General features: G+C 42.6%; 1 protein-coding gene across 1 annotated transcript; it reads left to right on the forward strand.

Moving 5' to 3' along the window:
* Nucleotides 1-1,631: 1,631 nt before the first annotated feature.
* On the forward strand, nt 1,632-26,982 carry lmo2 (LIM domain only 2 (rhombotin-like 1)). The gene is made up of 3 exons (XM_087996334.1): nt 1,632-1,818; nt 20,409-20,624; nt 26,509-26,982. The coding sequence occupies exons 1-3, from the start codon at nt 1,778-1,780 to the stop codon at nt 26,723-26,725; spliced, it is 474 nt and encodes a 157-aa protein (XP_087852460.1). The 5' UTR covers nt 1,632-1,777; the 3' UTR covers nt 26,726-26,982.

Below are 26,982 nucleotides of genomic sequence, written 5' to 3' on the forward strand. Positions count from 1 at the left end.
GCTGCAGATGCTGGAGATCAGAGCTGAAAAAGGAATCCTGAAGAAGGGCTTATGCCTGAAACGTCGATTCTCCTGTTCCTTGGATGCTGCCTGACCTGCTGCGCTTTTCCAGCAACACATTTTCAGCACTGATCAATCTGAGCTTGAATGCTGCCCAGGTCTTGCTGCATATGGATACAGACTGCTTTAGGATACAAAAAGACATAAATGCTAGTGAACATTCTGGAATCTTCAGGGACAGCCCCATTTCTGACTTTAAAATAGAGACAAGGTCACTGCTGAAACAACTGAAGATGATTTGGCCAAAGACCTTACCCTGGTGAACTTCTGCAGTGACCTCCTGACACAGAGATGATTGACCCTCAGCAACCTGAACAATCTTCCTTTGTGCTGAAGTCAGCAGTCAAGAATTTTACTCCTGACTCCCATTGACCATTTTTTCTGTAGCTCCTTGATGCCAAATTCAATCACATTCAGCCTTTATCCAGTGGCAGTCACTGTTACTTCACCTTGAGTTCAGCAATCCTTTGGTGTTTGGACCAAGATTGTAATGAGACCTGGAGCTGAGAGACACTGGCAGAACCCAAACTGAGCAAATGAATAAGTGCCATTAAGCATGAGTGAAAATTGCTACATAAGTGCTGCTTCACTCTCAATTACACTTTCCATCACTTTGCTGTCGATTGAGGGTAGAATGAATGATTGGCCGAGTTGGATTTGTCCTGCTTTTTGTGAACAGGACACACCTCGCCATTTTTCCAAATTGCTAGGTAGATATCACTGTTGTCATTGTACAGCTTGGCTAGTTTTGGACCATAAGTCATTAGTACTATTACCAGAATGTAGGTAGGGTCAACAACTTTTGTCGCATACAATGCCTTCAGTATTCTTTGGTATCATGTGGAGTGAATTGAATTGGCTGAGGATTGGCATCTGTAATAATAGGGCCCTCATGAGGTGGCTGAGATGGATCAACCTTTGATTGCAGACTGTTGCAAATGCTTCTGCCGTGTCTTTTGCATTGATGTGCTGGGTTCCCCCATTGAGTCTTGCACTCTTCCTTCAACTGGATTAGAAGTCTTCCACCCAGAGTATATTTTGTCACTGTTAGCACTTCTTCCAAGTAGTAATGGGACTGGACTATAATCCAAACTGAGAACAGAAAGCAATTTATACTGTGAACCCAAAGCAATAATATTGGCATGATCATGCTTCATGAATTACTCACCAAAACCCCAGACCAATGAGCTTCTCATGCTCAGTTTAATATTTTGGTGTGAATTTTTATAAAAAAAATGTTTTAAATTTTAGCAGTCAAATTTAATGAACTTCATGATGCACCACTGATTAAAAGTGATCTTTGTCATAAACATGTGTTATAATGGTTTAGCTGAATGTGTATGTATCGCATGTCGTCAAATTACGGATATTTTAAGGAAAAGATGGGTGCAGGAAAACAGATTAAATATTCAGTCATTATTATGTTGCAATTGTTTCTCACAGCCGTGTGCCCTGTGCCTTTAACTAAAGCAGGCTCATTCCTCTTTAAAAGTGATGAGTGTTGTTTTGTAGGAAGCGGTCCCTTGACAACGCTTCAAAGCTGCGGCTTGAACACGAATTTCCGCGTATTGTCCGAGTCGTGATGAGGAAAAGGAAACGTGTGATCAGGGCTCAGCGCAGTATATAAAAAAAAGCAAGCAGCAGCTTCGGGGCCTTGCAGAGACGCACAGAGAGACGGAGAGTTAGCGACCTTGCTCCATCCCCGCTCCTCGAACCAATGTCAGCACCAATCGAGAGGAAATCGCTGGAAAATGCAGAGTGAGTTAAACGGCCGGCTCGTTTTCATTTGCATTGCAAACCGCTGGAAAGGTGTAGAGATTGCACTCGATTCAGTCGAACCGACCAAGGATTGAACAATTTCCTCAAACATGGGTCTGTGCAGACAGTCAAACGGGGCAGCCAGTATCTGATTGTGAGATTTCAAACCACCTCTATATTCTTCATTTCTATTACACAACATAATGGCCTAACACAGAGACAAAATCGCAGATCTTAACCACTTGACATTTCGAAGATGGTAACATCTTGCGGAATGTATTTATTTTCATTGAATTATTTCATAAACTTTACATTGACGCGCCACAGACAATCCATTCGCGATAGTCATGTACCATACATTATTTCAGTTTTGATTTATTAGACATGTTACTCATGTCTTTGATCTGAGCAACTTTTAGCAGGGCGGTGTTGTGGGACTGATTGATTCAGTCCCTGATACGCAATACATGTAAAATCCCAGTGACGGGCGAGCGATATTCTTCACGGTGGACCCGGTCAGTTCACAAGTGTATCTGATCTGCTAGTTATCCGTTGTCAGCCTAAATATTAATATTTTGAAGTCACTGTCCCTTTGGAGAATTCTCGTGACCTCTTCATATTTTAAGTTGAACTTCCCCTTCAGGCAGCTGCAAGTGAATTAACCCGAGAGCCATTTTTCTTCAGTTTTAAACAACGCATTTATTCCGGCATTACCATGATCAGGCATCTTGCTGAGATATATTGGAAAAAGTGGACACAACAGCACTTTTGAATCCGCAGCATCTGTGATATATTTTCAATGTCAGTATGTGAACAGGGCTAAATATTTTGTGTGCTTCTAAGCTGAGCTTCCACTTGAAGAATGCTTTCTAACCATCGTCTGTTTATTCAATAAGATTGTGTAGCTTTAAACCAACATTGTACTATCTTACAATAACAGTACATCACTTATAGTAATGCCCGTATCACACTCATCTTTCTATTATGAACCCCTCTGGGAGATCGACTATTACACTGAAATTTTCAAGACACCGCCGTGAGTAGAAATATTTTTAAAAGACTGGCTCATTGGTAACACTCTTGCTTTGGAATTTAAAAATTGAAGCTTCAAACCCCACCACAGCAGCTGAGCTCAAAATCCAGGCTGGCACTTTAGGACAGTGCTGAAGGGAGTTAGTTAAGGGAAAAGTCACTGTCGTCTTACCAGACCATAGGGTGCTGTCTCATTCGAGAGAGAGAGAGAGACGACTGGTGGTATTTTAACCCCAGGCGAGGGGAGAGATTGGAGAAGGAGAGTCCTTCATGGTAACCATATCCAGTTCAGGAATTAAATCCATGCTCGTGGTGTGACTCGACATGGTAAACCAGCTGAGCTACCCGACCCTGAAATAGGAGCATTATATCATCAAAGGTGCTGTTTCTCAGATAAAATTAAAACAAAGTCCATTGCCCTGGTCAGCTGGATGTGACAATATTCTGTTCTCTGATTTGTGGAAATGTTAGAGAGTTCTGGCTAATATTGTCCCTTCAGCCAATATCAGTTATTTGGTCATTTACCTCATTGTTGGGACTTTGCTCCTGCACTTTCTACTATAACAACATAAGTAAGTGGACCAGGATTTAATGCCTGGAGTCTGCTTCACCATTGAGTAAGATCATGTCTGAGTGGATTGTGGTTTTATGACCTGACTGTTAACTATAAGATTTTTTGAGGCTATGAAAAGTGCTATGCAAATGAATGGGTTTACTCATGCAGCTTGAAGTGAAACAAATGTTTTTTTTTGAAAGCCTATGAACAAGAATTACCTTGTAATGATCTTACAAACCAAGGCAGAAAAATTCTTTGTAAATGCGTAGAATTGTTACAGAAGGAGATTGTTTGAAGCCTGTGCTGGCTCTGTTTAAGAATATTTCAACTTGTTCCACTTGTCTGCCCATCCCCTATGGGATGCTACCCTAAGGAATTCCTGCAGTAATGCCCTTGGCCTGAGATGATTAACCTTCAACAATGATTGAGCTCCTTTGTTCCAGATGTGACTCCACCCAGTGGGGGTTTTCCATGATTCTCATTGATTAACGTTTTGTTCAGGTTAATTGATGCCACATGTTTTAAAACATTATGCTGTAGAATTGCGTCCTCAATTCGTCAATAGCGTTACAGCAAATTTGCGATGATGAAAAGAGTGTTATAACAGAATGACTTGTACAGCAAGTCACTGGAAAAGCTAATTGAATGTCATCAGTGAGTTTGATCAGTAACTTTGCAGATCATTAAAAAATTGGTGGTGGTAAATAGGAGGATAAAGGTGGGCTGGTTAGATGGGCTAATCAGTGGCAAATGGAATTCAATCGAGATAAGTGTGAGGCAATGCAGTTGGGCAGGACAAACAAGACAAAGGAATGTATGATGGTTTGGGAAGCACTGATGATCAGGGGGACCTTGGTGTGCATGTGGTCCTTTTAGGTAGTGGGACAGGTAGGTAGAATAGATAAGATGGGATGTGGGATAAATGCCATTATTAGATGAGGCAAAGAGTTTAACAGCGGGACGTGATACTGGAACTGAATAAAACACTGGCTAGGCCACAGCTAGAGTATTGTGTACAGTTCCAGAATCCACATTTTAGGAGCGATGGGTGTACTGGAGGTGATACAGGGGAGATTTACCAGGATGTTGCCTGTGCTGGAGAGTTTTAGTTATGAAGAGAGATTGGATATATTAAGGTTGTTTCGCTGGAGCAGAGGAAACTGAGATGTATAAATTTATAAGGGGCATAGGGTCGACAGGAAAGAACTTTTTCTTTTGATGGAGGGATCAATGATCAGGGCATAGAATTAAGGTAAGGGGCAGGAGATTTAGTGAGGATATGAGGACTTTTTTTTCACTCAGAGGATGGTGGTAATCCAGTCAGCAGGCTTTGACTTGTTGGGTACTGTGAAGATCAGTGCTTGGGCCCCAATTATTCATAATAAATTCCTATGATCAAATATAATAAATGCTATATTTCCAAGTTTGCAGCGACACAGACTGTGTGAGTTGTGAGGAGGATGTAAAAACACTTCAATGAGATTTGGAGAAGCTCGGTGAGTGGGAAAAAAAAATTGGCAGATGGGACACAATGTAGAGAAAAATGATATTATCCTCTTTGGTAGCAAAAGAGAAATACAGAATGTTAAATGTTGAGAGGTTTGGAAGTACTGAACCAGAAAACGAGACTTGTTCACAGAATTACTAAAACATTACGGTGCAGAAGGAGCCATTTGGTCCATTATATCCACACCAGCTCTCCTAATGAGATTTGAGTCACTTAAAGTTAACATTGCACTGAGAGCAAGCAATTAAGAAGGCAAATGGTATAGAGAATTTGAGTGCAGGATCCAGGGTTCCTACTGCACATATGTAGAGACACTTATGTTGGTAAGACCACACCTCAAGTATTGGTGTCCTTACCTATGGAAAGACATATTTGCCATTGAGGGAGTACAATAAAGTCTCACCAAACAAATTCTTGGAATGGAGGGTTTGTTCTGTCAATTATTCTCCAGAGTTTAGTGGAATATAAAGTGATCTCGTTCAAGCATACAAAAGTCTTACCTGGCTCACCAGGTAGATGCAGGAAGGATGTTTCCCCAAATTGTGAGGTGTGTAGAATCAGGGGACAACGACTCAGAAGCTGGGAAAGGCCATTTAGGACTCAGAAGAGGAAGAATTTCTTTACTCAGGAAGTTGGTGATTCTTTGGAACTCTGTACTTCAGAGGGTCATGGAGGTTCACTTATTGGATCTATTCACAACTGAGATTGACTGATTTCTATGTGTCAGGAATGTCAAGGAAAATAGGTGGTGTGGTAGACAGTGAAAAAAGATGATCTCAGAGCCTAATGGGACCTTGATCTGATGGGCCAATGCACCAAGAAGTGGCAGTTGGAGTTTAATTTAGATAAATGTGAGGTATTGCATTTTGGTAAGACAATCCAGGCAGGACTATACAGTTAATGGTAGGGCCCTGGGGAGTGTTGCTGAACAAAGAGACCCACAAATGCATAGTTCCTTGCAAGTGAAGTCACATGTAGACAGAGTGGGAAAGAAAGTGTTTGGCACACTTCCCTTCATTGGATAGAACATTGAGTATAGCAGCTGGGAGGTCATGTTGTGGCTGTACAGGACGTTGGTGAGTCCACTTTTAGAATACTGCAAACAATTTTGTAGAAAGGATGTTGTTAAACCTGAGAGGGTTTGGAAAAGATTTATAAGAATGTTGCCAGGGCTAGAGAGTTTGAGGTTTAGAGAAAGGCTGAGTAGGCTGGGGATTTTTTTCCTGGAGTACTGGAGGCTGAGAGGTGATCTTACTGAGAATTATAAAATCATGAGGGACATGGATAGGGTAAATAACCAAGGTCTTTTTCCTCGGATGGGGAGTCCATCACGAGAGGGCATAGGCTGAAGGTGAGAGAGGAATGATTTAAAACAGACCTAAGGGATAATCTTTTTACACAGAGAATGGTGTGTGTATAGAGCAAACTGCCAGAGAAAGTGGTGGACATGGGTACAATTACAACATTTAAAAGGCATCTGGATGTGTACATGAATGGGAAGGGTTGAGAGGGATATGGGCCAGATGCAGGGAAATGGGACTAGGCCAGATTGAAATGTCTGGTCAGCGACGATGAGTTGGATTGAAGGGCCTGTTTCTATGCTGCATAACTCTGACTCTATGACTGTTGGATAGTGCAGGAAAATGGTCATGCAGTCAATGATTGGCCATGATGTCATTGAATGATGGAGCAGATTCAAAAGACGTAATAGCCTCCTTCTGCTCCTATTTTCCATGCTCTTTTGTAGTTCAGACTTTGTCTCTGGAATGGAGTCTGAAAACGCATCCTTCTGATACTAGAGGCATGTACACTGCCATTAAGCTGATGTTTCATAAATCAAGCCGTAGCAAGCCATTTTCTTTTCAATCAAATCTGTTTATGAAAATTTTGCTGGCAGTTGATATATGGTAATAAATTGGCAGCACTTCAGAATTACAAGGTTTGTGATTTTTGCAAAATGCTGATTAAGTTGGTGAGGAATGTATTAATTTCCTGAGGTACTTTAGTTCAAATTTTATCTCTCTGTGTTTGATGTGTTTGGAAGCAATGGAATTTTCAGATATTTGTCACACATTTTTAGACTTTAATTCTCTACACTGATGCAAGCGAGGAAATTAGTGTTAACTGCAGGGTGTGGTCCTTGTGAGCTGGATTCAGAGTGAGTACCACACCTACTTTCCCTGTTATTTGAAAAACCATGGAAAATATGTGTACAAGAGCAAAACTGCAACATGGAAATGAGATTCAAGTACTTTGATGATATATCTGTCATAATTTGATTAATCCTTATAAATGTGGAACAAAGATCACAATTAAAAAATGAATAAATCAAGCATGAATTTTGTTACTCTATCTCCATCTTAGAACAAGATGCACTCAAACAGATTTAAGATACAAGATTAAAGGAGTGATGGGTTTCTACAAGACAGTAATTTGACCACCACTAGAACACTGACAGCAGCTTTTAGGTCCCCATTAGAGAAAGCTTATTAAAGCCATCAAGAGTATACAGTGTAGCATCAGGAACTTGATATGAGGGATGAGTTACTCTACTTAAGATATGAGGTTTAGATGGTCAAATTATCAGGACTTGGTGTGTGTTCCCTTGAGCATGAAATATTGAAGAGACAATCTAGTTCTGATGTAATTTTTGAAAACAGAATTTGACAGATTACATGCAGAGAAATGGTTTTCTCTTTTAGGTATTTTAAGAATAATGGAAAATAATCTTATTGAAGAGTCACATCAAAAAGTACTTCCTCACACAAATATAATGAGATTTGAACTATTTCCCCCAAAATACTGAGGATAAAAGAACAATGGGCAAACTTTTAAGAGTGAGCTATCTTCTTAGGTATGACTATCAAAGGAGGGCAACAAAGATGGAGAAGTGGAATTCGGGAGTATGATTTATTTTATTCTGGCTTTGTTCTTCCCTTGTTTTCCTTAAGAAGTCTGCCTTCTTGAACCGCAGTGTTTGGTGTAGTTACACCATGATGCTGTGGGGGAGGAAGTTCCAGAATTTTGACATGAAGGAATGGTGATGGCGAGTGACTTGCAGGGACACTTTCAGGCAATGTTCCCTTGGAAGATCTGCGCACACCGATTGATGTACAGACACATTCACTTCGTGTTTATCTTGCTGCTGCTGTTGTGCACAGACCTCAGAAAATGGAGAACCGAGAGGGAAGGTAGCTTATAGGTGATCGTATTTATACGTACCTGTTACCTTTACCCCTCTAGACTGATGTTCATCAGTCGGAAGGTAATGTCTAACGAGCTTTGGTGAATTTCTGCAGTGTATCTTTTCGATGATACACACTGCTGTAGTAAGTGTTGGTGGTGGAGGGAGTGGATGCTTCTGGATGTGGCGCCAATAGAGTGGGCTGCTTTGTCCTGGATAGTGTCAAGCTTCTTGAGTGTTGTTGGAGCTGCACTCATTGAGGCAAATGGGGAGTATTCCATCACACTCCTGACTTGTACCTTGTAGATGATGGACAGGCTTTGAGCAGTCAGGAGGTGAATTAATCACCACAGTATTCCTATCCTTTGCCCTGCTCTTGAAGCCATTGTGTACTCGATCCATTTTATACAGATAGACCAATTAACTTATGGTCAATGGTAATCTCCAAGATGTTGATGATGAGGGGTTCACTGATGGTAATGCCATAGAATGTCAAAGGGCAATAGTTAGATTCTCTCTTGTTCGAGATTACCTAGCAGTCATGTGGCACGAATGTCACTTAGCACATGGCAGACCATGTCAGGATATTGTCCAGGTTTTGCTGCATTTGGAAATGGACTGCTTCAGTATTTGAGGAGTTGTGAATGGTGCTGAACATTGTGCAGTCAATGTGATAATCTTCACTTCTGACTTTATTATGGAGGCAGGTCTTTTTAGGAAGCGGCCGAAGATGGTTGGGTCCAGGACACCAACCTGAGGAACTTCTACAGAGATGTCCTGGAGCTGGGATGACTGACCTCCAAAACCATCTTCCCATGTGCCACATATGACACCAACTAGCAGGGAGAGGTCCCTTGATCCCATTGACTTCAGTCATGCGAGGGCTTCTTGATGCTATACTTGGTCAAAGGCAGACCTAATGCTAAGTTCAGGCATTTTCACCTCCTCTCTGGAGTTCAGCTCTTTTGACCACTTTTGAACAGAGGCTCAAATAAATTCAGAAGCCGAATGGCCCTGGTGGAACACAAATTCAACATCACCAAGCAGATTATTGCTTAACACGTGCTGCTTGACAGCACTGTTGATGACCACTTTGATCATTATTTTTAATGATTGAGAGCAGACTAAAGGAATGATAGTTGGCTGGATTGGATTTATCCTTCTTTTTGTGTGCAGGACACACCTACACAATTTTCCACATTGTTGGGTAGATGCCAGTGTTGTAATTGTATTGGAACAGCTTGGTGTGAGACATGTGGTGCTGGAAAAGCACAGCTGGTCAGGCAGCATCTGAGGAACAGGAGCCTCGATGTTTTGACATAAGATCTTCATCTGGAAGCTCTTCATTCCTTATGAAGAGCTTATGCTCGAAATATCAACTCTCTGCTCTTCGGATGCTGCCTGATCACTCTACTTTTACAGCACCGCGCTTTTTGACTGAGCTCCAGCATCTGCAGTCCTGACTTTCTCCTCCTTGGTATGAGACATGGCAGGCTCTGGAGCACAAATCTTCAGTACTGTTTCTGGAATGTTGTCAGGGGCCGTGGTCTTTGTATTACCCATTGCCTTCACTCATTTTCTTGATATCATACAGACGGAATAGAATTGGCTGAAGACTTGCATCTGTGATACTGGGAACCTCCAGAAAAAGCCAGGGTGAATCATCCATTTGGCACGTCAGGCTGAAGTTTGTTGCGAATGTTTCAGCCTTATCTTTTGCACTGACATGCTGGGCTCCCCCATCATTGAGGAAGGGAATATTTGTGAAACTTCATCCTCCAGAGAGTTGTTCAATTGTCAAACATTGTTCACAACTGGATATGGCTGGACTGCAGGACTTACATCCGATCTGTTGGCTGTTAATTGCTGAACTCTGTCTTTCACTTGCTGATGCTGTTTGCACATGGGTAGTCCTGTTTTGTAATTTCATTAGCTTTTCGCCTTTTTTTTTAGGTATGCCTGGTGCTACTCCTGGCATGCCCTCTGCACTCTTCAGGGTTAATCCCTTGGCTTGATGGTAATAGTTGAGTGGGGGAATATGTCTGGCCAGGTAGTGTTGGATGTTCCCTTTAAGCTGCACAGGTCTGACGTTCCAGGTAAGGTGGTTGGCGTGCCAACACATATTGCAGCATTGACTAATGATTCCACAAGTAACTAGCGCCCATGGACTTTGGAGGTCCATGCAGAAGAAAAATAAATTATCATGCAGGCTTATCATGGATGACCAGATTGCACTTGTTAGATCTGCTCAAAGCCTGTCCACCCAGCACAGTGATTGCATTGCACAACACAGTGGAGGGTATCCTTGATGTGAATAGGATTCTCTCTGTAAGGACTGGGCAGTGGTTACTCTTGCTATTACAATCACGGACAGTTGCATCTGCAGTATGCAGACAACGATATGAACGTTGCTTCAGATTACAGCAGGATCTTGATCAGATGGGCAAATGGGCTGAGGAGTGGCAGGTGGAGTTTAATTTAGATAAATGCGAGGTGCTGCATTTTGAGAAAACAAATCTTAGCCAGACTTAAACACTTCATGGTAAGGTCCTAGGGAGTGTTGCTGAACAAAGAGACCTTGCAGTGCAGATTCATAGCTCCTTGAAAGTAGAGTTGCAGGTAGATAGGATAGTGAAGAAGGCGTTTGGTATGCTTTCCTTTATTGGTCAGAGTATTGAGTATAGGAGCTGGGAGGTCATGTTGCGGCTGTACAGGACGTTGTTTAGGCCACTTTTGGAATATTGTTTGCAATTCTGGTCTCCTTCCTATCAGAAGAATGTTGTGAAACTTGAAAAGATTCAGAAAAGGTTTCCGAGGATGTTTCCAGGGTTGGAGGATTTGAGCTATAGGGAGAGGGTGAATAGGCTCGGGCTATTTTCTCTGGAGTGTTGGAGGCTGGGGGTGATCTCATAGAGGTTTATAAAATCATGAGGGGCATGGATAGGATAAATAGATGCTGGGGTGGAGGAGTCCAGAACTAGAGGGCATAGGTTTAAGGTGAGAGGGGAAAGATATAAAAGGGACCTAAGGGGCAACTTTTTCACACAGAGGATGGTGTGTGTATGGAATGAGCTGCCAGAGGAAGTGGTGAAGGCTGGTACAATTGCAACATTTAAAAGGCATCTGGATGGATATGTGAATAGGAAGGGTTTGAAGAGATATGGTCCAAGTGCTGGCAAATGGGACCAGATCAGGTTGGGATAACAGGTCGGCATGGATGTGTTGGATGTGTTGTTTCTGTGCTGTACATCTCTATGACTCAATGACTCGGGTAAGTATGTTTTTCCCTCATGTTAGTTCCCTCACCAGCTGCTGCAGACCCTTTAGGACCAGGTCAGTAATGGTGCAGCCAAGTCACTCTTGATGATGTCCCCTGCATAGAGTGCACTCTTAAGGCCTATCCTCCTCCAAGTGCTATTCTCTATAAACTCACTTGTGGAGGGAGCAGAGGCATGTTACATTCCGAAACCAGATTGATTAGCTGGTTTCAATTTCTAGGCAGAAGTGAGCACTACAGATGCTGGAGATTAGAGTCAAGATTAGACTGGTGCTGGAAAAGCACAGCAGGTCAGGCAGCATCTGAGGAGCAGGAAAATCGATGTTTCAGGCAAAAGCCGTTCATCAGGAATGAGATTGGGAGCCTTGGGAGTGGAGAGATAAATGGGAGGGAGGTGGGGCTGGGAGGAAGGTAGCTGAGAGTGCAATAGGTGGGTGGAGGTGGAGTGAACCTTCCGAGGACCCTTTCGCCTGCCTCCAACAAACCCCATCCAGCTGGACACCCTGTGCTGGCCTATTACCTGCCCTCAACCTCTTTATTTCCAACTTTGATCGCTTCAACCTGTCCACCCCCTCTTCCACTCCAACCTCTCACCTTTACAATACGCAGCCCTCCACTCCCTCTGCTCAAACCCCAACCTCACCATCAAACCAGCGGACAAAGGAGGTGCAGTGGTAGTTTGGCACACTGACCTCTACACCGCTGAAGCCAGACGCTAACTCAAAGACACCTCCTCTTACCGCCCCCTCGACCATGATCCCACGCCCCATCACCAAACCATCATCTCCCAGACCATACAGAACCTCATCACCTCAGGAGATCTCCCACCCACAGCTTCCAACCTCATAGTCCGGGAACCCCGCACCACCCGATTCTACCTCCTACCCAAGATCCACAAGCCTGACTACCCCGTCCGACCCATCGTCTAAGCCTGCTCCTGCCCCACCGAATTCATCTCCACCTACCTCAATACTGTCCTGTTGCCCTCTGGTCCAGGAACTCTGCATATACGTTTGAGAGACCACCCAAGCCCTCCACCTCCTCCAAGACTCCATTTCCCTAATGCTCAACGCCTCATCTTCACCATGGACATCCAGTCCCTCTCTACACCTCCATCCGCCATGACCAGGGCCTCTAAGCCCTCTGTTTCTTTCTCTCCCAACATCCCCAACAGTACCCTTCCACTGACACTCTCATTCATTTGGCTGAACTGATCCTCACCCTTAACAATTTCCCCTTTGAATCCTCCCACTTCCTCCAGACGAAAGGGGTAGCCATGGGCACATGCGTGAGCCTCAGCTATGCCTGTCTCTTTGTCGGCTATGTAGAACAGTCCATCTTCCGGAGTTACACCGGCACCATTCCCACCTCTTCCTTCGTTACATTGATGACTGCATTGGCGCCACCTCGTGCTCCCACGAAGAGGTTGAACAGTTCATCAACTTCATCAACGCATTCCGCCCCAACCTTAACTTCACCTGGACCATCTCTGACACCTCCCTCCCCTTCCTGGACCTCTCCATCTCCATCAACGATGACTGACTCAACACTGACATTTTTTACAAACCCACCGACTCCACAGCTACCTGGATTACAGCTCTTCCCACCCTACCTCCTGCAAAAATGCTATCGCATATTTCCAATTCCTCTGCCTCCACCGCATCTACTCCCAGGAGGACCAGTTCCACCACAGAACACACCAGATAGCCTCCTTCTTTAAAGAACGCAATTTCCCCTCCCACGTGGTTGATGATGTCCTCCAATGCATCTCAACTACATCCCGTACCTCCGGCCTCAAATCCCACTCCTCCAACTGTAAAAGGACAAAGCCCCCCCGGTCCTCACCTACCATCCCACCAACCTCTGCATAAACCACATCATCCGCCAACATTTACACCACCTCCAAACGGGCCCCACGAGCAGGGAAATATTTCCCTCCCCACCCCTATCCGCTTTCCGCAAAAACTGGTCCCTCCTTGACTACCTCGCCAGATCCACACCCCCTAACAATCCATCCTCCCCTCCCAGCACCTTCCCTTGCCACCGCAGGAATTGCAAAACCTGCACCCACATCTCTCCCCTCACCTCCGACCAAGGCCCCAAAGGAGCCTTCCACATCTATCAAAGTTTCACCTGCATTTCCACACATATCATTTATTGAATCCGTTGCTCCTGATGTGGTCTCCTCTACATTGGGGAGACCGGACGCCTTCTCACAGAGCACTTCAGAGAACATCTCCGGGAAGCCCGCACCTATCAACCCACCGCCCCCGTGGCCCTACATTTCAACTTCCCCTCCCACTCTGCCGAGGACATGCAGGTCCTGGGCCTCCTTCACCACCACTCTCTCACCACCTGACACCTGGAGGAAGAACGCCTCATCGTCCGCCTCGGGATCCTTCAACCCCATCGCAACAATGTGGACTTCACCAGTTTCCTCATTTCCCCTCCCCCACTTTAGCCCAGTTCCAACCTTCCACTCAGCACCATCCTCATGACCTGTCCCACCTGTCAATCCTCCTTCTCACCTATCCGCTCCACCCTCCCATCCGACCTATCACCTTCACACCCACCTCCATCCACCTATTGTACTCTCAGCTACCTTCCCTACAGCCCCACACCCCCCCTCTCCCATTTATCTCTCCACCTCCACAGCTCCCTGCCTTCATTCCTGATGAAGGGCTTTTGTCCAATTTTCTTGCTCCTCGGATGCTGCCTGACTGGTTATGCTTTCCCAGCACCACTCTAATCCTGGCTTCACCGTCTCCTGAGTCTGACTTGCCTTCATTGGATTTCACAGCAACTTAGGTGGTATTTATACATGTGCAGTTAATCTGAAGTCAGAGACCTGACCGCACACCCACTGCATTTGAATGATCCATTTCCCCCTATTTATACCACAATCAACTTTGCCTTTGTATCGATCCATATCTATGCAGACTAGTAAATATTCAAAAGTGCTTCAGGCTGTGAGGCTAGTCCACTATTCACTCCAAATAACAGCCAATAATTAAAACAAGTACTATTTATAATTTCTTCTGCGAAAATATTCATCAGTGGAATATGTAAAGTAGTTCTGAAAGTGTTTCTCTCGTGATTGAATATTGGTTTTTGTAAGGATGCGTCCAATTTTCAGATTCAACAGAACTGAAGTCATGCATGCACTAGACAAATGGTGATACTGTGACTGTTCCAATATCCTCTCTATCCACATGAACTTACTTAAGGAAGCAGTAAATGTTAAGTAACCGCATCTATGTAGAACTCCGTCGACGAAATTTGTGTGATAACCAATACATTATGTTGCCTTCTTTACAAATGTAACTGCTGATGTTTGCACAAATGCTCAGTCAATTTAACATTGACAGAAATCAAAGTAGCATTTTTACGCTTAAATTTTGTCATTAATTTTAACTGATGCCACAACCCATAGTTGACACAAAAAGTGTCAAGAAAGTCAATGAGAAAATAATTGATCTCATGTCATATCTGCTTATAGAAACAAGGGAACATAAAAAAAAAGGAACAGGAGTCGTCCATGCAAATGACCATGGCTGGAGCGTGGCAACATATTATACTTTTCTCTGTATTTATTTGTTAAATACAAGTGCCAATAAATCTTTCAATGCATCCTCCTCAGTACCTTGTTCCTGCTTTTGTCCACTGAGCTTTGTTCCCTTTAGCCCTAAGAACTATATCTATATCCTTCTTCAAAGCATTCAGTGTTTTGGCTTCAACTGCTTTCTGTGGCAGAGAATTCCATAGGCTCATCGCTGTTTGAAGAAATTTCTCCTCATCTCCAAAGCTCACAATCTTCTATTATATAAAGGATTTGCTTCATCTCGGTTTAACTGGATGACCCCCTAGTTCTAAATTCCCCAACATAGAGTCATAGTGATGTGCAGCACAAAAACAGATCCTTCGATCCAACTTATTCATGCTGACCAGATATCCAAAATAAATCGAGTCCCATTTGCCAGCATTTGGCCCATATCCCTCCAAATCCTTCCTATTCATATACCCATCCAGATGCCTTTTAAATATTGTATTTTAATATTTAAACATTAAATATCAGCCTCCACCACTTCCTCTGGCAACTCATTCCATACAAGCACCATTCTCTGCGTGAAAAAGTTGTCCCGTGGGTCCCTTTTGAATGTTTCCTGTCTCACCGTACACCTATGCTCTCTAGTTTTGGACTCCTGGGAAAAAGACCTTGTTAATTTACTCTATCCATGGCACTCATGATTTTATAAACCTCTTTAAGGTCACCCTAGAGTCTCCGACATTCCAGGAAAACAGCCCTAGCCGAATTAGCCTCTCCCTATAGCTCAAACCCTCCAATCCTGACAACATGCTTGTAAACCTTTTCTAATCGCTTTGGAGAGGCTGAACAGGCTGGGGCTGTTTCCCCTGGAGCGTCAGAGGCTGAGGGGTGACCTTATCGAGGTTTACAAAATTATGAGGGGTATGGATAGGGTAAATAGGCAAAGTCTTTTCCCTGAGGTTGGGGACTCCAGAACTAGAGGGCATAGGTTTAGCATGAGAGGGGAAAGATATAAAAGAGACCTACGGGACAACTTTTTCACGCAGAGGGTGGTACGTGTATGGAATGAGCTGCCAGAGGAAGTGGTGGAGGCTGGTACAATTGCAACATTTAAGAGGCATTTGGATGGGTATATAAATAGGAAGGGTTTGGAGGGATATGGGCCGGGTGCTGGCAGGTGGGACTAGATTGGGTTGGGATATCTGGTCGGCATGGACGGGTTGGACCGAAGGGTCTGTTTCCATGCTGTACATCTTTATGACTCTGTAAGTTTCATTGCAAAATTCCTGTGGCAAGCAGACCAGAACTGAATGCAGTATTCCAAAAGTAGCCTAACCAATATCCTATACAGCTGCAACATGACCTAACAACTCCTATATTCAACGCCCTGACCAATAAAAGCAAGCATATCAAACACTGCCTTCACTATCCTGTCTATCTGGGATTCCACTTTCAGGGAACTATCAACCTGCACTTCAAGGTCTCTTTGTTCAGGAACAGTCCCCAGGACCTTACCATTAAGTGTATATGTCAGGCCCTGATATGCTTTTCCAAAATGCAGCACCTCCCATATATCTAAATTAATCTCCATCTGCCATGTGGGCTACGAAGTTACGGCTGGAGAAGGGGACTGGCAGGAGCTGATGCAGATATGATGGACCAAATGGCCTCCTTCTGTGCTGTAAACTTTTATGAATCTAATATCATGGAATACATTACAATTTCCTGAACACTGGTTTAAAATTGTATTTGAAAGATTCTTTTCTCCCGAGTTGGGTGGGTGCATCAGCAGCATTCCCTCTAAAAAAGCCCACCCGCCTGTACTCCCCACGTTCAAACCTCGTAGTTGGGGGGAGCTGGATTAAAAGTTGGGCTGGATGGCCAGAAAATAGCTGAGGAAGATGAATGTTGCCGAGACAGGCTACACACGTGAGGGAAGCCTGCTGTGGATGTCCAGCACTGTGTCCAAAAAAAATACAAATGTAAAATATAAAAATTCCACATGCCTCATTCATGACATGCCATACGACCTAACTCTCTGGACACATACCTGTCAGCTCTTCGTAATCACTATGTGCTCCTCAATGCCGGTCCATCTGTATCTCGGACCCCTTGTAGTCCTTATGCAACTTCACCTTAATGGGAAGGCGATGGCCTCGAGATATTACTGCTGATCTACTAATCCAGAAACTTAACTAAAGTTATGGGGACCTGGGTTTGATTCCTGCCACAGCAAGTGGTGGAATTTGTATTTAATTTTTAAGAATCTGGAATAAAAGATCTAATGATGACCATTAAACCATTGTCAATTGTCGGAAAAATCCATCTGGTTCACTAATGTCATTGAGGAAAGGAAATCTGTAATCCTCACCTGGTCTGAGCTACATATAAATCCAGAGCTACAGCAATGTGGTTGACTCTCAATTGCCCTCTGAAATGGCTTAGCAAGCCACTCATTTCAAGCGTGGCTCGGGATGGGTAATAAATGCTGACCAGCTGGCAAGGCCCACATCCCACAAATGAATTTTTAAAAAATTACCATCCCATTAGATCTTACATCTACAAACACACAGGAGAAAAATAAAGTTCTATTAAAAGATTCAACTAAAAGTTGCATTGTGCACTCTATTGAGAAAAACACTCTCAATCTTAAAAAAGGCGTCCTGGTCAACCTTGATAGGTCTGACATGTTTTGATAGGCCTTTATGTATTGGACAGGTCTTTGACAGGATTAACAGTTCCAAGGAGTTAATGCATTTATTAACATAAATCCTTTCTTAACAATCTGAAAGAGTATCTGACAGCCCGCAAGGATACCTGAAGTCCCATCAAATGGCATCCGAAACCCCCTCCAAACGAAGTATCTGCACCCTTCTCCCTGCCTTAAAGCTATCTAAATGAACCCATCCTCGAAGTGTCTTGGGACCATATCCAAACGGTAGCCCAGCTCTGATACAGATATTATAGCTTTCCAAAAGAAATACACTGTGAAGAGAGCTGCTGTGATGGGTTTGCACTGTGCTCTCTGGGTTCTGTGCAGCGGGGTTACCAAAATGGCCATTAAAATGGGCGGTTGCCTCCTGGAACTGCAGACATGTGAAGCTTGAGCTAACACCATTCCCACGGAATTAGGGAGAGCAACATTGGAGGTAGAAATTGCACCTCCAGCCAATTAAAACTCCACAAGGCCACTGACATCAGTAGGAGTGCATTCCCGTTGTTGGCAGCATGGAGGATTTTAAAGGACCGTAGCCCACATTAACTTAGAACATAGAAAAATACAGCGCAGTACAGGCCCTTTGGCCCTCGATGTTGTGCTGATCCAAGCCCACCTAACCTACACTAGCCCACTATCCTCCATATGCCTATCCAATGCCCATTTAAATGCCCATAAAGAGGGAGAGTCCACCACTGCTACTGGCAGGGCATTCCATGAACTCATGACTCGCTGAGTAAAGAATCTACCCCTAACATCTGTCCTATACCTATCACCCCTTAATTTAAAGCTATGCTCCCTCGTAATAGCTGACTCCATACGTGGAAAAAGGTTCTCATAGTCAACCCTATCTAAACCCCTAATCAACTTGTACACCTCTATCAAGTCACCCCTCAACCTTCTTTTCTCCAATGAAAACAGCCCCAAGTGCCTCAGCCTTTCCTCATACGATCTTCCTACCATACCAGGCAACATCCTGGTAAACCTCCTCTGCACCCGTTCCAGTCCCTCCACATCCTTCCTATAGTATGGCGACCAAAACTGCACACGATACTCCAGATGTGGCCGCACTAGAGTCTTATACAACTGCAATATGACTTCAGGACTCCGGAACTCAATTCCTCTACCGATAAAAGCCAGTATGCCATATGCCTTCTTCATCGCACTATATACCTGGGTGGCAACTTTCAGAGATCTGTGTACATGGACACCAAGATCCCTCTGCTCATCCACACTACCAAGTATCCGACCATTAGCCCAGTACCCCGTCTTTTTGTTACTCTTACCAAAGTGAATCACCTCACACTTACCTACATTGAACTCCATTTGCCACTGTTCTGCCCAGCTCTGCAACTTATCTATATCCCGCTGTAACCTGACACATCCTTCCTCACTGTCAACAACTCCACCGACTTTCGTATCATCCGCAACTTGCTCACCAACCTTCTAACCCCACCAGCCCACATATTGTTTTCCATTTACCTGCATATGTACACTGGGCACAGTTTTATTTCTCATGGAAGAGGTCTGTCCAGGGCCCTCTTGATATGGGCCATGGTTTTGCTTATGCGCACCTGGCAAGCTTCATGCATTTGCTGGGCATCCCAGGGTGATGAGAATGGAACTTTGCAGCTGTTGTATCACTTGGAGTGACTCTTGGCTGGGTCATGGAATGCAAAGGGGAGTTTAGGTGGAGACTTTGATAGAAATTGAGCTGGGAAAGAGAGGGGAGGTGACCAGGATGGAGGATTCCGAGAGGTGGAAGGTTATTGGGAGGGAGAGACCACTTTGGCCTATTGAAGTCTATGCTGGTTGTAGGGTTGGGGGATCAAAATCTAAATGAAATTCTCATACCAAATGCATTCGTGGATAGCCCTTTTTTCCTCTCTGTTCATACGTGGCATACGATATCACTGGCAAGGCCAACATTTAATGGCCATCCCTAGTTGGCCTTGAGAAGTGATGGTGAGCCATTTCTTTCATCCAATACACTACTCTTTGTAACTTGTTAGAAAGGGAGTTCCAGGAATTTGTCCCAGTACCAATGCAAGAACAGTAATTTTGAGGAAAACATTTTTGTTGATGATGGGCCAGATATCTTCTGTATTGGAGCTCCCCCTGCAGGCCTTATGGAGTATTGTGTCCATCTGAAATGTTCTGTCAATTGGTCACTCTGCTCCAAAGAGTAAATTGGCTTGCCAGAGCATAGTTACAATGGCATCAATCACACATGGAACTTTGCACCCTTTTCCTCCAAACATGAAACAAGCACTTGCCAGTTTGTCTTGGACCTACTGCAGTGCTCCAGCAAGGCTCAACCAAGCTGAGTAACATCTCACCTTACGCTTGGAAACCTTTGAGCCTTCAGAACTCAAAATTGAATTCAGAGCATGAACGCCTTCTTCCATGTCCTTAATCGACTCCCACACCCCTAGTCCTGTCAGGACTTGGCTTGCTTCTAGCACACCGTACTCATTTTCACCCAGTCATAGTCCCCTTCATTATCACCTGTCTGAACTTCCCTTCTTCGTGGTGATCAACAATCACTTTGCCTGCCTGAACTTTTTTTTCTCTCTCTCGCTGTGCTGCATTTCTACCTATTTGCGCACTCTTTTCTCTCCCCTAACTCCCTCATCATCAGTGTAAATTCTGCTTGCTGATTTTCACCTCCCTATTTCAAATGTTAAATTGTAATATTGTTTAGATTGCATCTTAGCACTGTGCTCAGACTTTAACTGAAATTGCCTCTGACCTAAGTTTCTTTGTTACAGAGAGCCGGTGGATGAGGTTTTGCAGATACCTCCTTCATTGTTAATGTGTGGGGGTTGTCAACAGAATATTGGAGATCGCTATTTCCTGAAAGCTATTGATCAGTATTGGCACGAAGACTGTCTGAGTTGTGACCTGTGCGGCTGTAGACTGGGAGAAGTGGGGAGGAGATTGTACTATAAACTAGGCAGAAAGCTCTGCCGAAGGGACTACCTCAGGTAAGATAGCTTTATTTAATTCAAATTATTTCAATTTTTATTTAATACTGAATCCCCTGTATGTAAAAGCAGTGCTTCATCATTGCTTGAAAAATTTGAGTATATACTGTTTAAACTCTGTGCTGTTATGGTAAATTATCAGAATCAGACCAGGTGATTACGTACAAAAATGTGACTTTAATATTTCCATGTGATAAATTTTTCACATTCATGTCTCACACAAGTACTTTACTTCAATCTCTTTGAAGTTAAACAAAGGTAAAACTTGATGAAGATGATGTCATAGAAGAATTGCTAAACCATATCATTTCACAACGAGTGAACAAAAAAACCGAACAACTTCTCCTTGTAGATTAATACAAAATAACAAAGATTTCACATTTCTCTACATCAGTGGATTGTGTTTTTCTTTTAATTAATTGAATTAAAATATAGCATTCTCCCTCAAAGACTGGCCAAACATCACCCTCACAAAAAGCTAACTGACCTGGCAGCCTTTGCTGTACCTGATTTGGAGACAGTTTTTTAAAAATCTCGTGCTATTTGTGACTACACAAGGCCAGATACTACTGCAGAACTTGTGAGTTGTTTATTAGTAGCTGAGGCAGGCTAATAAGTTGTTTATTATTTCCTACCTTGAATTGAATCAATACCAGTCACAATTCAAACATCCTGCATCTTATTTCTTTGTAAATTTATGTGAATACTCTTTATGATAAAGACCCAACATTTGTCCAAAGACCTTCTGTGCAAGTGTGATTAAGAAATTCTGAAAATGACTGCTTCTCGCAATGGTTCCTTGTCTCCACTGTTTGGAGGTTTTTTTCCATTGACACATTCGAACTTTTGTATGTTCAGGAGGCCTGTGCACAGACTAAAGCTTTGCTGTCTATTCATTTCAACATCATGCAGATACAACTGCATGAAAACAGCATGAAAATTGTGAAGAATAGGAGTGCAGATTAAGAAAATCAAGAAAAATGGATTAGATTGCATCATGTTATTTCTGGATATTGAGTTAGGGTTAGGGTTGGTAACCTGACTGACTGCAGGAAATTGGAAGCACATTAAGCCAAGTGCAATCCCATTCTCATCAGAAAGTCATGATGTGGAAGTGCCGGTGTTGGACTGGGGTGGACAAAGTCAGAAGTAACACGTCACTAGGTTAAGTAACATATTAAATCTTTCAGCTTAGATTTCTGGATATTATTAGTGGAGTATGAAAGCAGGAGTAGGTCTTTCAACCCTCACACTTGTTCTCCCATTTTGTTAGACCATGGTTGCTCTGTAGCACAACTCCATTTCCCTCACCATGCTTTGTGTCCCTTAATACCCTGAAATCTATCAATTATTGTCTTGAAATTTTCAATTGAGCCAGTGTCCTCAGGTTCCTATCGGGAGCAAGTTCCTGATCTCCACCATGGAACAGGAACTTTGCATAATTTTCTCTTCTGAGGAGAGCTTGGCTTTCTTTCAGATAGATCTGTTTGCACTGACCTACACTGAGCATTTGATAATAACCAAGAGTTGTATCTGTATCATCTTTAATAACTAGATAAGTAATACAGCTGTCATATTTCAAGCTTTCCTCCAGCATTCCACCATGTAACAATGATTGAAAAATGTCCATTTGAAAATTAGATTTGAGAATAATTGCTAGTTACTACCATAATTAGTTTGTGGAGGATGCACACATCTATAGATGAATAATGGACAATGGCAGTTCAATGTCATGGAGCCATTTATGGCACCGAAGGAGGACACTTGCCCCTTAAAGTCCATTCTAGTTGTCTGCAGTGCAATCCAGTCAGTCCCATTCCTCTACATGATCCCTGTAGTCTTTCACCTGTGGGTTTTTTTTTCCTTCAAGTGTTCCTCTTATTCCATTTTGAAGTTTCTATTTTCATCACTCTCATGAGCAGTAATGTCCAGGCCATTACTACGTTAAAAAAGCCTCATCCCCACATTTCCCCTGCATCTCTTGCCCAAGATGTTAAATCTGCACCCTCCAATCTTGTACCATCAGGCCATGTGAACTGTTTGTGCTTTGTCTATCTTCTCCAAACCTGCCATCAACTTGTATACCTCTGTCAACTCACCAACAAATCTTGTTTACTCCATGGAGGTCAACTGAATTTTAACATTTTAACTCTGTCACAAAAACTTCACATCCCTGCAATAATTCGATAAACCTTCTCTGGACCCTGTCTGAGACCCTTACATCCTACCGAAAGTGTGGTGACCAGTATTAGATTCAGTGCTCTAGTAGGGGTCTAACCAGAGCTTTATAAACGTTCAACATAATTTACATGCTTTTGTAATCACTATCTCTCTGTTTATGAAACCCATCTGGTTTACTTGGCACTCTCTCAATATGTCTGTCCACTTTCAAAGAACAAAGAAGAAAAGAACAAAGAAAATTACAGCACAGGAACAGGCTCTTCAGCCCTCTAAGCCTGCGCCAATCCAGATCCTCTATCTAAACCTGTCGCCTATTTTCTAAGGATCTGTGTCCCTCTACTCCTTGCCCATTTATGTGTGTCTGTTGTGACCTTACTGAGTGTTGGCTCAGACTCATGGGCCAAATTAGCACCCCCGTTTCTAATTCTCATGACTGTCCATTTTCACCCTGCCATACAAGGTTATGGAAGTGAAAGTCAGTTTGTATTGAGGATGTTACAGATATACAGTCAAAAGTTCATGTCAAGGTCAAATGTGGCATCAAGGGTTAGGGTTAGTTTAACCTTCCAAATGTTGATGCTGGAAACTTCTGTTCTATATGTGCTTCATTTCCCCACAATAGACATCCCTGAGCAATCTAAAAAATTGGTCAAGTGTGAATTTTCTGAAATGTGCTTTCTGACTTCCTTGACATTTTTGTTTCATTCATTCACGGGATGTCAGTGCGTCTAGTTGGACCAGCATTTATTGCCCATCCTTTATTGCCCAGAGAGCAGTTAACAGTCAACCACATTGTTATGGATTTGGAGTCACAAGTAAATCAGACAAGATAAATTAGACAAATTTCCTTCCCTAAAGAACATTAGTGAACCAAATGGGTTTTTCCTGACAGTAGGCAGTAGTTTAATGGTCATCATTAAAATTTTATTTCCAGATTATTATTGAATTAAAATTCCACCATCTGCCATGATTTGCCTTTCCAAACTGCAGCACTTAATTTATCTAAATTAAACTCCACCAGCCACTCCTCAGCCCTTTGGTCCATCTGATCAAGATTCCAATGTATTCTGAGATAACCTTCTTCACTATGTACTACACCTCTAATTTTGGTGTCATCTGCAAACTTTCTAACTATACCTCCTATGTTCATATCCAAATCATTTATATAAATGACAAAAAGTGGTGGACCCAGCAATGATTCTTGTGGCACTCCACTGGTCACAGGCCTCCAGTCTGAAAAGAAGATATTTTCTAATTAACTTGCTCAGAAAGGTTATTACATGCCTCTAGAGCAATAAGAACTTGAACCAGGCCACTGATTCAGAGGTAGGGACATGTCCACAGCACAAGAGCCGATGTGTGATTGGAGGAATGCACTGATAATCAAGCTTCACTGCTCCAATACTCACACCATTCATGTAATTGTGTTCATGCAGTCACTAAAACAGGCAACTAATACCCATATATACCATGATTCAGAGTAGAAGACACTTTGACCAGGATTCTTTAACAAATTGAAAAATAATTTGTTCGTTATTGATGAAAGCTATTCCTAAACCAATTGACAAAAATGGTCTGAAACCAAACTATCGTCTAGTATTAAAAACAATATCCCTTAATCCCAGCCAAACACATTCACACAATGCAAATCCACTACAAACACTGCAGAAAAGGTATTGAAGAAAAGGAAACAAAGCCCTTATTGGCCAATAGTTCAATAGGGATGAAGTTTGTCTCTTCTAGAAACTGATTTTTATGACCTCCGCTAAATCTCTTACAGCCTTAGATCAAAACAAGAAGCTTTTTCACAAGCTTTGATTATTTTGGAAATCTGGTGTGATGTCAGCCTTTGAATAGTGGTCACCAGTTAGCCTTTTAGGATTGGTCAATATATTCCAAAAATTCACCCAGGAGAAGAAGGGTAGAGATGCAGCTTTTTCACCTTGTGATGATGCTGTCACTTTAACAAGGTTATTTTGTCCTTGGTTTTTTTAAGAGAAGTTGGAAAGACAGAGGTGCTGAAATGTTACGGAAAGAGCCTAAATTAACAATGGCAGGGAAGTGGCCAGATCCCCCAGTTCAGGTTCTCTCTAGTTTGGTTTTAGCAGGCAGTCAGAAACTGCTGCAGTGGAAAAAGGTTCCGTGCTTCAGCAGATTATTCTTGACTGGCTTCTATCTCTGCAATCTCTCTTGCCTGTAAGAACCTGTGTTTGCATTTACTTTATGCCAAGGGGTGTGTTTATGAGATGTTATGGAAATTGGAACAGCTCCTTCGTTAAGTTGCGTAAAGTTTCCAAAAGTTATTCTAAATTCTGTTTTCTTTTGTTTGTGTTTCAACTGTTGTGCTTAAATAACTGTTATTTTGCTTCAAGTCGAGTGGTTTGACCAGCTGCGTCACACCTGGAATATCCACTTCACATCTCCCTTCAAAATAAGAAAAAGTTAGGATCTAGGCTCCCTTCTTGAAATATTTTGAAGGGGTCTTGCCTGGTCCAGAATGACTTGCTTACTGCTACTGTTCTTTATTCCAACTGTCCACAATGTTTTTACTGTCTTTCAGCCATTCCTCAGGTGTTTGACACAGAAACCCAGTCTGGCCAGGGCTGCGAGGCAACCATCAGCTCCTGTGGTCTCCTCTAAATAGTTTAGTGCCTTCTGTGCTTTCCACTCAGTCCCCTGGAATAAATATGTGTTCCCAACATCTGGTTCCATGTTTTCCTTCCAGGCAGTTCCTGGCACCACTCATTTGAGTGTCAAGCTGTTCTCTGGGTCCCTTAGTTCTTTAAAATAGGTGTATAGAACTGATGCTGATCTGGCATGGGGTGACAACCCCAATTTGAAAATCTCAGATACTTCAAGCTTGAGATCTATGCAAAGCCATGGGATAATTAATTTATCACTTAGTCATTTGGTAATGTAGAACTTGAGTATTGTTTTTAAAAAATGACATTTTGTTAAAGCTTTTTCCTTGGAATCATCAGGATAATTCACAAAAATATTAATGTAAGGGGTCACCAATATTTCACAATTAGCAATTTTCTGAACATACTCAACCTGCCTGCACTAACAAAGCTAACAATATTATGCCTAGCATTAGATGTAATCTGCAGTTGTACATTTCTGAATATGTGAAGAGTTACACCGACATTCAATTTAGGATTATCAATCAGGCTCACAGTGTGAAACCACATATGTTAATACATAGGTTCCAGTTCTTTGCAGAGGTAAAGAACATTTATATGCAGGTTATATTGCTTCATTTCTCAGGACAATACTTTGATCAATGAGTCAACCTGCCTGATTTATAATTTATATATTGGCAGTTAACTGTCAATTATCATGAACTAGTGCATTCTCCATTGCAAAGCCTGTACCAATCAGAGTCCCCTTGCAAACTAATCAGTACTCTCCTCTAATACAATATTAACATTGGTAAAATTAAAGGCTGCATCACCAAATAATTCAAAATGCTCAGACACCCCTGGCAAAGGGAAGTACACTTTTTAGCAATTAAGAGCAGAAATCTTGGCCCTGGAGCTCCTCGTACTCTCCTTTATTATAGCAATATTGCTTTTACCCACTTAGCAACACTGTTGCCCTCAAATTGTTCTATTGCACTGATGAGTGGAAAGAATCTTGATGAGTGCAGATTTAGTTTGTGTTCTTCCTGCTTTAAGCTAACTTCCTTCCTCTTTTTTCCTAGACTATTTGGTCAAGATGGACTTTGTTCTGCTTGTGACAAACGCATCCGTGCCTACGAAATGACCATGCGAGTAAAAGACAAAGTTTACCACCTGGAGTGTTTTAAATGTGCTGCCTGTCAAAAGCATTTCTGTGTCGGAGACAGATATTTGCTCATCAACTCAGACATTGTCTGTGAACAGGACATTTATGAATGGACTAAAAATGGGATGATCTAGAATTACACCTGATACTCTGCACGAATGGGTCTCAGTATTGTCTATATGTGAATTCATCCTTTTGTAAGAGCCTATAAATGTTAAGGACTTGTACAGATATTTTATTAACATAAGCTGTGAAGGTTTCATTTATATACACACTCTACTGTGAAATATTAACTTCTGCAGCTTCATTAAGGAGACCGATATGAATGTCATCTTAGTAATTGTGATGAATACTTACTCCTCATAAATAAACTGCTCAGTTTGACTTCTGA

The sequence above is a fragment of the Chiloscyllium plagiosum genome, unplaced genomic scaffold, assembly GCF_037043375.1.
Source record: "Chiloscyllium plagiosum isolate Xiang-an unplaced genomic scaffold, Cpla_swu_hap1 HiC_scaffold_18, whole genome shotgun sequence".
NCBI lineage: Eukaryota > Metazoa > Chordata > Chondrichthyes > Orectolobiformes > Hemiscylliidae > Chiloscyllium > Chiloscyllium plagiosum.

Bases quoted from the DNA above. Each gene is read 5' to 3' on its own strand.
- lmo2 (XM_087996334.1), top strand. From the start codon at position 1,778: ATGTCAGCACCAATCGAGAGGAAATCGCTGGAAAATGCAGA. The intron at 1,819-20,408 runs GTGAGTTAAACG...TCTTTGTTACAG, and splicing joins AAATCGCTGGAAAATGCAGA to AGAGCCGGTGGATGAGGTTT. The intron at 20,625-26,508 runs GTAAGATAGCTT...CTTTTTTCCTAG, and splicing joins TGCCGAAGGGACTACCTCAG to ACTATTTGGTCAAGATGGAC.